The following is a 12,257-nucleotide window of genomic DNA, read 5'->3' as shown; positions in this document are numbered from 1 at the left end:
ATCTGTGAAAATGGGCTGTTTGCCCACTTTGATGCCAGGTCTGGTGCCCAGAACCCATTTGGGCCAGGCTGATTGGACCTGGGTTTGATGCAGGGCATCACTTTATGTGTATTGTAAGTGTCATATCAGTGGCCCAAAGGCATTTAACCCCTTAAAAACATCAGTTACTTATTCAAATCTGTGAAAATGGGCTGTTTGCCCACTTTGATGCCAGTTCTGGTGCCCAGAACCCATTTCTGCCAGGCTGAAAGGACCTGGGTTTGATGCAGGACATCAATATCTGTGTATTTTATGTGTCTTATCAGTGGCCCAAAAGCATTTAACCCCTTAAAAACATCAGTTACTTATTCAAATCTGTGAAAATGTGCGATTTGCCCACTTTGATGCCAGTTCTGATGCCCAGAACCCATTTGTGCCAGGCTCGAGTGACATGGATTTCATGTGGGGCATCAATAGGTATGTAAATCAGGTGTTATATCAGTGGCACAAAGGCATTTAACCATTCAAAAATAGCTGTTACTTATTCAAATCTATGAAAATGGGTGATTTGAGTACTTTGATGCCAGTTTTCATGCCCAAACCCCATTTGTGCCAGGCTGGATTGACATGCATTTAATGAGGGGCATCAGTAGGTATGTAAATCAGGTGTTAAATCAGTGGCACAAAGGCATTTAACCCCTTAAAAATAGCTGTTACTTATTCAAATCTGTGAAAATGGGCGATTTGCCCCCTTTGATGCCAGTTTTGATGCCCAGAACCCATTTGTGCCAGGCTGGAGTGACATGGATTTCATGTGGGGCATCAGTAGGTATGTAAATCAGGTGTTATATCAGTGGCACAAAGGCATTTAACCCCTTAAAAATAGCTGTTACTTATTCAAATCTGTGAAAATGGGTGATTTGCCCACTTTGATGCCAGTTCTGATGCCCAGAACCTATTTGTGCCAGGCTGGAGTGACATGGATTTCATGTGGGGCATCAGTAGGTATGTAAATCAGGTGTTATATCAGTGGCAAAAAGGCATCTAACCCCCTCAAAATAGCTGTTACTTTTTCAAATCTGTGAAAATGGGTGATTTGAGTACTTTGATGCCAGTTTTGATGCCCAGAACCCATTTGTGCCAGGCTGAAGTGATTTGACTTTGATGTGGGGCATCACTAGGTATGTAAATCAGGTGTTAGATCAGTGGCACAAAGGCATTTAACCCCTTAAAAATAGCTGTTACTTATTCGCATGTGTGAAAATTGGTTCTCTGCCCACTTTGATGCCAGTTTTGATGCCCAGAACCCATTTGTGCCAGGCTGGAGTGACATGCATTTCATGTCGGGCATCAGTAAATATGTAAATCAGGTGTTAAATCAGTGGCACAAAGGCATTTAACCCCTTAAATACCATACCTCAGTGCCCACTTTGATGCCCATTTTTGTGCCAGCCTTCTAAATTTTGTATCTGTTTTTAAGTGTATTCACAAAAGGACACATGACCGCATATTATTACATACTCAGAATGGTTTATTTTTATACCAAAACCTGAAAAAAACAGAAAATAAAAAATAGCCGAATAAGAAACTGCTGAATAAGAAACCAACTTCAGCTCCGAATAAGAAACTGAACGAATAAGAAACCAACTTCAGCATCGTGAAATATGAAATGCGCGCTCCTGAAAGTGCTCCTTCCATATTGCAAGCCTGTCGTCTCAGGAACAGAGCGCGCTCCTAAATGCACCGCCTTCCATGCCCTGATGAACCAATCAGCGCTGCAGCTCACAAAGACCCTGATGAACCAATCAGCGCTGCAGCTCGCAGAGACTGCCACTCCCCTGACACGCCCACAACACATTCAACCTGCGAATTCAATACTCGCGCGCCGCTAACCTCTGCCCCCTGACTTCCGGCTTCCTCTTTCCCACCCGCCATTGTGGAGATAGGGTCGTAGCTCTTCGCCATGGTGAGTGAATCCGATGCCATCCTTCTCAGCGGCGCCTTATCTCCGGCCCGGGGCGCGCTGTGTAGTGGCGGAGACCCGGGGCCGTGCTCTCCTGTGTGTATTGGGCCGGAGAAGAGGGAGGTTTCTTGTAACGCCGGGGTCTAATAGCGGCCAGTGCTGTGCATGAAACCCGATACTGGGCCGGTCATGTGCTGCGCAGTGTCTGCAGTATTCCTGTCACTCTGAGAACTAACACACCCAGCATGCCCTGCTACTGCCTGAGAATAGTGGCCGGGAGCTCTACTCACCCTCCACTATCACTGACCGCTCACAGTGTGTAATGGCGCCATGGAAGCAGCGCCTGGAATACCTGGTGGCGAGTACTGAGCGCAGGGCAGGACCGGGATCTCTATCTGTGGCCAGTAATGGCGGGGGATCTCTGTATGTATGTGGCCGGTAATGGTGGGGGGGGATCTCTGTATGTGGCCGGTAATGGCGGGGGGATCTCTGTCTGTGGCCGGTAATGGCGGGGGGATCTCTGTATGGGGCCGGTAATGGCGGGGGGATCTCTGTATGGGGCCGGTAATGGCGGGGGGATCTCTGTATGGGGCCGGTAATGGCAGGAGATCTCTGTATGGGGCCGGTAATGGCAGGAGATCTCTGTATGGGGCCGGTAATGGCGGGGGGATCTCTGTATGGGGCCGGTAATGGCGGGGGATCTCTGTATGGGGCCAGTAATGGCGGGGGATCTCTGTATGGGGCCGGTAATGGCGGGGGATCTCTGTATGTATGTGGCCGGTAATGGTGGGGGGGGATCTCTGTATGTGGCCGGTAATGGCGGGGGGATCTCTGTATGGGGCCGGTAATGGCGGGGGGATCTCTGTCTGTGGCCGGTAATGGCGGGGGGATCTCTGTCTGTGGCCGGTAATGGCGGGGGGATCTCTGTATGGGGCCGGTAATGGCGGGGGGATCTCTGTATGGGGCCGGTAATGGCGGGGGGATCTCTGTATGGGGCCGGTAATGGCAGGAGATCTCTGTATGGGGCCGGTAATGGCAGGAGATCTCTGTATGGGGCCGGTAATGGCGGGGGGATCTCTGTATGGGGCCGGTAATGGCGGGGGATCTCTGTATGGGGCCAGTAATGGCGGGGGATCTCTGTATGGGGCCGGTAATGGCGGGGGATCTCTGTATGTATGTGGCCGGTAATGGTGGGGGGGGGATCTCTGTATGGGGCCGGTAATGGCGGGGGATCTCTGTATGTATGTGGCCGGTAATGGTGGGGGGGGGGATCTCTGTATGTGGCCGGTAATGGCGGGGGATCTCTGTATGGGGCCGGTAATGGCGGGGGGATCTCTGTCTGTGGCCGGTAATGGCGGGGGGATCTCTGTATGGGGCCGGTAATGGCGGGGGGATCTCTGTATGGGGCCGGTAATGGCAGGAGATCTCTGTATGGGGCCGGTAATGGCAGGAGATCTCTGTATGGGGCCGGTAATGGCGGGGGGATCTCTGTATGGGGCCGGTAATGGCGGGGGATCTCTGTATGGGGCCGGTAATGGCGGGGGGATCTCTGTCTGTGGCCGGTAATGGCGGGGGGATCTCTGTCTGTGGCCGGTAATGGCGGGGGATCTCTGTATGGGGCCGGTAATGGCGGGGGGATCTCTGTATGGGGCCGGTAATGGCGGGGGGATCTCTGTATGTGGCCGGTAATGGCGGGGGGATCTCTGTATGGGGCCGGTAATGGCGGGGGATCTCTGTCTGTGGCCGGTAATGGCGGGGGGATCTCTGTATGGGGCCGGTAATGGCAGGAGATCTCTGTATGGGGCCGGTAATGGCAGGAGATCTCTGTATGGGGCCGGTAATGGCGGGGGGATCTCTGTATGGGGCCGGTAATGGCGGGGGATCTCTGTATGGGGCCAGTAATGGCGGGGGATCTCTGTATGGGGCCGGTAATGGCGGGGGGATCTCTGTCTGTGGCCGGTAATGGCGGGGGGATCTCTGTATGGGGCCGGTAATGGCGGGGGATCTCTGTATGGGGCCGGTAATGGCGGGGGGATCTCTGTATGGGGCCGGTAATGGCGGGGGGATCTCTGTATGGGGCCGGTAATGGCAGGAGATCTCTGTATGGGGCCGGTAATGGCAGGAGATCTCTGTATGGGGCCGGTAATGGCGGGGGAATCTCTGTATGGGGCCGGTAATGGTGGGGGGGGGGGGATCTCTGTATGGAGCCGGTAATGGCGGGGGATCTCTGTATGGAGCCGGTAATGGCGGGGGATCTCTGTATGGAGCCGGTAATGGCGGGGGATCTCTGTATGGGGCCGGTAATGGTGGGGGGGGATCTCTGTATGGAGCCGGTAATGGGGGGGGATCTCTGTATGGAGCCGGTAATGGCGGGGGATCTCTGTATGGAGCCGGTAATGGCGGGAGATCTCTGTATGGGGCCGGTAATGGCGGGGGGGGGGGGGGGATCTCTGCATGGGGCCGGTAATGGCGGGGGGGGTCTCTGTATGGAGCCGGTAATGGCGGGGAGGACTTATCTGTCTGTATGGGGTCGGTAATGGCAGGAGATCTCTGTATGGGGCCGGTAATGGTGGGGGGTCTCTGTATGGAGCCGGTAATGGCAGGAGATCTGTCTGTATGTGGCTGGTAATGGTGGGGGGGGGGGGGACTTATCTGTCTGTATGGGGCCAGTAATGGTGGGGGGATCTGTCTGTATGTGGCCAGTAATGGCGGGGGGGGGGACTTATCTCGGTATGGGGCCGGTAATGGCGGGGGGGACTTACCTGTCTGTATGGGGTCGGTAATGGCGGGGGGAGATCTTTGTGTGTATGAAAACGGTATAAAATAGGCTATAATATACATATTGACCTATGCTCAGTGCTGCCATGGCATACTCAGATGCTGGAGCATTGTGAGGACAGGGTGACTGTAGGGTGACTGTGCTGTATCATTAGGGTGTTTTGACAGAGCAGCTCTATTGTCACTGAAAGGGGTGTCCTAGATTTTTTTTTTATTTCCAAAAATGGTTATCTGTGCTTACGATATGATGCTGGACTTCTGCCCACACTGCTCTCGGGATCTGTGTGCCTTCAGACTGTAGCCTGTCTTGACGAGTAGAGTTGAGCGAATATGTAGGGAAACGATCGCTGAATCCAAATTTGCCATTTTTGTACTTTATTTGTGCTGAATTTATATTTGATGGTCGGTTCCGAACATATTTCCTGAACTCTACTCCCATTGACTCCAATGATGTTCGGCGAATATTGCAAGTACAATATTCGCTGCCAATCGTAATCTACTTACAAGTCACTAGGATGTGCTGCAGTTTGAATCACCGTACCTGACCAGGGCCATTTTATTTCATTCTTGGGAGAACCCCTTTAAAAATCACAACATTGTTTAGAAAAGTGAGGATTTTTAATTGCATATAATTTGTGAAGTAGCTTGTTTTCACAGGCTCTATGTAATTTTACGTATTTAAATGGAACCTGTCACCAGAAATAACATTGTTATTCTGCAGGTTAACAGTGTTATGATGCACGCAGCCGAATGCAGCAGGGAGAAAATTAACTTTATTCTCCTCGCCAATATTCGGTATTCAGTCATGGAAACTGGGACAGTGCAGGTTCAGTCACTGCTCGTGAGTGTACAAGGGCGATCGCTGTAACTGTGCCCCCTAATATGATGTATTTTATTTTTTCTCATCAGTCGTCCCACAAGACCTTCAGAATTAAGAGGTTTCTTGCCAAAAAGCAGAAACAGAACAGACCAATCCCGCAGTGGATTAGAATGAAAACCGGCAATAAGATCAGGTATGTCTAAAGCTCATCTGACCTCGAGTTTAGTTACATAATTGCACTTGCTTATAGGGAATCTGTCGCCACATTTGACCGATCTAAACTATTAAAGAGGTTTTCTATTACTATTTTCCCCCCTTTCATATGTCTTAATTCTTCCTAACTTAACACTTTTCTGATACACTTTTACTACCTACCTGCTCCTGTAAACTCCCCTCTGAGGGTCATATATCCTTCTGTTTTTGATTCTGGCTCTGCTACTTCCCATCTAGGGACCGGAATCGGCCGCACGGAGCTGGGCACATCACTGGCGGGGGAGGGTCTACGTCTCTGCGTGTCAGCAGTCAGAGCAAGCGTGCTCAGATCAGACTTCACTGTCCTCTACCATTGAAGTGTCATCCATTCCGCTAACAAGCTCTGCGATGTCCTGAGTACATCAGAGGGCTTTCCAGCTGAAGGGACTGCACTACAAAGCCGCTTTCAGGCAGAGGAGAGTGACGCCTGATGTGAGCTTGATCTTGCGTGGTGCTCTCTGACTCTGCTGATGCTTTGAAGTGCCGTGCCTTCTGCTGACAAGCCCTGTGATATACTTTACTTTATAATAACAGGCAGCACATTGCAGGGCTTGTCAGCTGAAAGGACAGTACTTTGAATCAGAGAGGAGAGTGAAGTGTAATCTCAGCATGACTGCTCAGACTGCTGTCACTCGCAGATATGTAGCCCCTCCATCATCAGTGACGTGTTCTGCTCTGTTCGTCCGATTTCTGTCTCCAGATCGGAAGTAGCAGAGCCAGAATCAAAACTGAGGCTGCAATGTGTAAAAATGAGTTATGAGACAACCAAATGGTCTCTTATCACCTGTGAGGACCTAAAGGTACCGTCACACATAACGATATCGTTAACGATATTGTTGCTTTTTGTGACGTAGCAACGATATCGTTAAGGAAATCGTTATGTGTGACAGCGACCAACGATCAGGCCCCTGCTGGGAGATCGTTGGTCGCTGAGGAAAGTCCAGCACTTTATTTCGTCGCTGGATCTCCCGCTGACATCGCTGGATCGGCGTGTGTGACGCCGATCCAGCGATGTCTTCACTGGTAACCAGGGTAAACATCGGGTTACTAAGCGCAGGGCCGCGCTTAGTAACCCGATGTTTACCATGGTTACCAGCGTAAACGTTAAAAAAACAAACACTACATACTTACCTTCCGTGTCTGTCCCCGGCGCTGTGCTTCTCTGCACTCCTCCTGCATCCTGTGTCAGCGCCAGCCAGCCGGAAAGCACAGCGGTGACGTCACCGCTCTGCTTTCCGGCTGACCGGCGCTGACAGTGCAGAGGAAAGCAGAGCGCCGGAGGACAGACACCGGAATGTAAGTATGTAGTGTTTGTTTTTTTTAACGTTTACGCTGGTAACCAGGGTAAACATCGGGTTACTAAGCGCGGCCCTGCGCTTAGTAACCCGATGTTTACCCTGGTTACCGGGGACCTCGGGATCGTTGGTCGCTGGAGAGCTGTCTGTGTGACAGCTCTCCAGCGACCAAACAGCGACGCTGCAGCGATCGACATCATTGTCGGTATCGCTGCAGCGTCGCTTAGTGTGACGGTACCCTAAGTGTCCCCAGGTTATACATACAAGAATGGGTCTCCAGTGTGATACAAAATGCTGCTGCTTGTCACCCAAAAATTAACCCGCCCACAGTTCCCCTGACAGAAAATTTAAAACCCATTGCTATCAGAATCTAACACATAGACAAGTCAGTGTTTATTGTACAAAAGTCAAAGCATAAATACAGCTTTATAAATCTATCATTGTCATCATTAATTTTGGATTTGTGCAGCACGGTGAAGGACTTGTGCTGAATTCTGATTTTTCTCTAGAGATGTACATATTTTTCATCTAGGGCTAAGTGTACTCTTGAGTTGGAGCCTTCATTGGGCTTCATTGCAAGTTCTGTCTTTTGTATTGGAGTTCCTATAATATAACAGAAAAACTGATCTCTGAACGCCAGGACTAAACACAACCTAATGTCTATCCAATATGTCAAATATTTGTGCCTAACATCTGCATTTAAAGAGTAACCATCTTTTATTTTATTTTTTATTCATAAGTTAATAGTACACATGAAAATGAGACCCTTGGAGAATGAATGATCATCGTGGATTAGAAAGGAGCAGATTTCTCTGATAAAAATAAGCAACTTTGTAATATGTCTTTGGTGTACTATTGGTTTATGAAATAAAAATGAAAAGTCAGTCTTTAAAGAAAGTCTGTTCATAAACGCAAAGAATATAAACTTTTCTAAAGCTATTGTATGTCCTTGAGCCTGGTTTTACGCATCGGTGTTTTTTGCTGTCCCAAGTACAGCGCTCAATGGCTGACGTCAACTCGAAAACTTCATATATACCTATGAGGCTGTTGAGTTGAAGTGAGAAGACCCGAGGATTGCAGTCATTACTTGGACCAGGAAACACTGGATATGTGAAAGCGGCCTCACATTACTGCTGTTAGCTGGACTGTGGGAACACACGGGATGGGGAGGAACCAATGCAGGTTGCAATTACAGTGCTTCATTGTGGTGGGAGTGCTGTCATTATCCTGCAGAGATTAATGATGTCAGTTCATTGATGGTCTTTCCTTCATCCGAGGAGAATCCTTCAAGGCTGATAGCTACATATTGCTACATGCTGTAGATTTATTATGAATAGTGCACATTTAGTGGTGTGGTAGTAAAATACATATTGTATTCACAGGTACAACTCCAAGAGGAGACACTGGAGAAGGACCAAGCTCGGCCTGTAAAGAAGACAGACCAACGTTCTGGGTTCCTTGTGAAGACCTGATAACATCTTATTATACAGCTATCATTTTGTAGAATTATCTATGTGCTGTTAAATAAATGAAAACATAAGCATATGTATTTATCTGGTACTGATATATTGGACCAATGCTGGCAATAAACTGATGTGAGGTCAGATCAGAGAACTCAGCCTGTACATGGGACATGTAATTATTCATTTCAATTTCTATTCTTTTTATTGTTATTTATGGACCCATAGAAACATTCAAACACTCTGTAAAAATTGAATTTGACTATTATTCGTTTTTGTGCTTTAGTCATCCCTACCCTACACACAGACACAATTGTTCCAAGAGCCATAATTTTTTTTTTCCTGCCATCTACATAGCTGTATGTGGATTTGTTTTTCTTTTGCTTGGCAAGCTGTAAGTTTGTGTGACACCTCATTTTACTATTTGATGTACTGGAAAATGGGCGGGGGGGAAAATGCAATACCTCAGTAGTGTGAACTTAGTTTCTGAGCCCATTTTGTTCACCTGAATGTTCCCTATGATGCCATGGGGTGGGAATGGGTTAAGATTAGTGATGAGCGAGTATACTCGCTGCTCCGGTGGTCTCTGAGTATTTGTGAGTGCTCGGAGATGTAGTTTTTGTCCACTGCAGCAGCATGATTTGCGGCTGCTAGACAGCTTGATTACATGTGGGGACTCCCTGGCAATCCCCACATGTACTCAGGCTGGCTAGCAGCCGTAAATCATGCAGCTGCGTCGACAAAAACTAAATCTCTGAGCATTTCAAATACTACCGGAGCAACGAGTATACTCGCTCATCACTAATTAAGATCTCTTCCTAATTGAAAAGTAAATCACCACAAGAAACCTAAAACCTTTCAAACCCTGACAAAAAAACTCTCCGTCCTACTGTCGCCCCTAAAAATAAGACTTGCCCTGAAAATTAGCACTAGCCTTTTTTTTTTTTTTTTTAAGGTTTTTCAGGGAAAGCTTGAAATATAAGCCCTAGTTGCAGTTTGTGAAGTGTTCAGGCAGGTACCAGTATACATGTAAAATACTAAATAGAATAAAGCATGACTGATACAGTAGACCCTTCATCAAGGAAAGAAGATACCCCCAAAAAGAAGGGGTTGGCTAGTGCTGCTGTTCATACTCCAGCCATGAGCCTTGAGTGTTGTGACTACTGCTAGGACACGTGGGGTAGCCGACTGCTACACTTGGCTGCAGTAGAACGGCAAGGGACTGGACAGTGGAGCAGCTTTTCACAGGAGTTATGCAGATCTGTGTGAGCACACATCCACCATCGGCACATGCTAACTCAAATTGTTTTGTGTCGGGTGTGTGATTATTTTGGGAATGTCTGCTTTTCTTTATGAATAGACATCCGTTGTTTACAAAGGTACACTACCATACTAACCAGTTAACGGAGGAACAAGAAGTACACTGTACAGGTACATTTTGACCCCTAGACAGAAAAAGAAATAGCTATTTTCTCTGTCGCCCATGACGGCACCACGGAGAGGGGATCCGCCCACCAAGGACAGGAAACCTGATAAAAAGGCGGTACCACTCTCCCGCATCAGTTGGTTTCCTGTCCTTGATGGGAGACCTACAGACTTACCAGAAGGAAGATCGTCGTGGGATTCCGGGGCCAATCAGTCCGACTCAGGCAGCTGGGGTGCCTCGGCTGGTGTGGTGACCCGAGGCACCACCGCTGGGGCTAGTAGGCCTTTAGGGTGTGTGGGAGGTGACATGGAGTTTGCGGTCACCTCCCCAGGTAAGATGCAGCAGCGGCAACATCCAGGGGGGTCCCTCTGTGGTTGTGGGAGGAGCGGCGCGGCTCTCCCTTTGGAAGCGTCAGCCTGCACACTGCATAGCCGTCCGGTGTGCAGGGAACCGCGCGTTAGGGCAGGCTGCAAAGAGACCGGGAGCTCCAGTGGGCAGCGGGTCATGTGCGGCACCATCTTGAGCAAACTGCGCGAGCTGGTGGAAAGAGCGATAATGGCACACTCCGCAGGCGCCGGCAGACAGCGTTCCTGCGCAGGCGCGGGAAGAGGCGCTTCTGTGCAGGCGCATAATTGGATCAAGCGGGCGGGAATCGCCGCCGCATAAAAAGAGGCTGCTTCAGTAATCGGTTGTTAAAGGGCGAGCCGCAGCCCAAACTGCAGCACTAGCCACAAGAAAAAAAAAAAAGATGCCGCAGCAGCGATAAACATACAGGGGGGTCCCTCTGGTTACGGGGAGAGTGGCGCTCTCCCTCCTGAAGCGTAAGCCTGCAATCTGCAAAAGCCGGGGCCCCAGGTGTGCAGCGTGGAAAAAGAAGAAAAAAAAAAAAAGCCGCATGCTGCCTCTCCCAGAATCTTCTCCAGAGAAACACCGGAGCTGAAACCCTCCTGGGGGAGTCCCTCAGCCACAGAGCCCAGCGAAGAGACTCCTGGATGGAGCGCTTCCGCCCACAGTGGAGGCACTCTGCGCCAACGCCGACTGGCAAGCCACCGCTACTTCGGTTGCCATGCCTGGACCTCATGGGGGAGAGAAAATCATTGACAGCAATACAGCATTCCTGATGGGACGCCGCTTCCCCTCATGATGGGCTCTCGGTGTTATCAGCTCCCCCTGTTTTTTAGCAGATATGGAGCCAGCACAGGTAAGTGCGTGGCGGAATGTTCTGTTGATAGCTCATACCTTTGTGCTAAGCTGTGCTAGAGCTTCATATGCGAGGTATGTTTTTACATATACACAGCCAGACCTTGGACCTCTAGGCTATAATAAGGCCATATGTCCAGGCTACATCTCATGATTTGGCTTAAGTTAGTTGCATGTCTTGTCTGCGCAGAGCCTTATGATTGGACTCAATATAAACAGGTGTCTCACTTTTCTTTGCAACTTAAAGGGAACCTGTCACCCCCGTTTTTTGAGATTGAGCTATAAATACTGTTAAATAGGGCCTGCGCTGTGCGTTACTATAGTGTATGTAGTGTACCCTGATTCCCCATGTATGCTGAGAAATACATTACCAAAGTCGCCGTTTTCGCCTGTCAATCAGGCTGGTCTGGTCAGGTGGGCGTGTTCACAGCGCTCTTTTCTTCCCCAGCTTTCCGTTGGTGGCGTAGTGGTGTGCGCATGTCCAGAGTTCCGACTTCCCTGCGCCCACGTGAAGACACAGCGCGCGATCTGCGCTGTAATCCCTTGCATCGGTGGGGGCGGCCATCTTCCTGGGGCCGCGCGTGCGCAGATGGAGTGCTCTGCTGCACGGGGCTTCAGGAAAATGGCCGCGGGATGCCGCGCGTGCGCATTAGAGATCGCGGCGGCCATTTTCCCAAAGCCGAGATGCAAACTCGGCTTTGGGAAAATGGCCGCCGCGATCTCTAATGCGCACGCGCGGCATCCCGCGGCCATTTTCCTGAAGCCCCGTGCAGCAGAGCACTCCATCTGCGCACGCGCGGCCCCAGGAAGATGGCCGCCCCCACCGATGCAAGGGATTACAGCGCAGATCGCGCGCTGTGTCTTCACGTGGGCGCAGGGAAGTCGGAACTCTGGACATGCGCACACCACTACGCCACCAACGGAAAGCTGGGGAAGAAAAGAGCGCTGTGAACACGCCCACCTGACCAGACCAGCCTGATTGACAGGTGAAAACGGCGACTTTGGTAATGTATTTCTCAGCATACATGGGGAATCAGGGTACACTACATACACTATAGTAACGCACAGCGCAGGCCCTATTTAA

At 49.8% G+C, this 12,257-nt stretch overlaps 1 protein-coding gene and 1 non-coding gene across 2 annotated transcripts; both read left to right on the top strand.

The window, feature by feature from the left end:
- The first annotated feature begins 1,812 nt into the window (after nucleotides 1–1,812).
- On the top strand, nucleotides 1,813–8,712 carry RPL39 (ribosomal protein L39). Its single transcript, XM_069747104.1, has 3 exons — nucleotides 1,813–1,945; nucleotides 5,630–5,733; nucleotides 8,470–8,712. Exons 1-3 carry the CDS (start codon nucleotides 1,943–1,945, stop codon nucleotides 8,516–8,518), a joined length of 156 nt encoding a protein of 51 aa, XP_069603205.1. The 5' UTR covers nucleotides 1,813–1,942; the 3' UTR covers nucleotides 8,519–8,712.
- LOC138668324 (small nucleolar RNA SNORA69) lies at nucleotides 8,263–8,394 on the top strand. The gene has a single exon (XR_011319150.1). It is a non-coding gene; the product is annotated as a small nucleolar RNA SNORA69 (small nucleolar RNA).
- Nucleotides 8,713–12,257: the final 3,545 nt, after the last annotated feature.

The sequence above is a fragment of the Ranitomeya imitator genome, chromosome 2 (genome assembly GCF_032444005.1).
Source record: "Ranitomeya imitator isolate aRanImi1 chromosome 2, aRanImi1.pri, whole genome shotgun sequence".
Lineage (NCBI taxonomy): Eukaryota > Metazoa > Chordata > Amphibia > Anura > Dendrobatidae > Ranitomeya > Ranitomeya imitator.
This window is presented reverse-complemented; position numbering and strand designations above follow the sequence as displayed.

Coding starts and splice junctions, on each gene's coding strand:
- RPL39 (XM_069747104.1), top strand. Junction 5,734..8,469: donor AAAACCGGCAATAAGATCAG/GTATGTCTAAAG, acceptor TTGTATTCACAG/GTACAACTCCAAGAGGAGAC.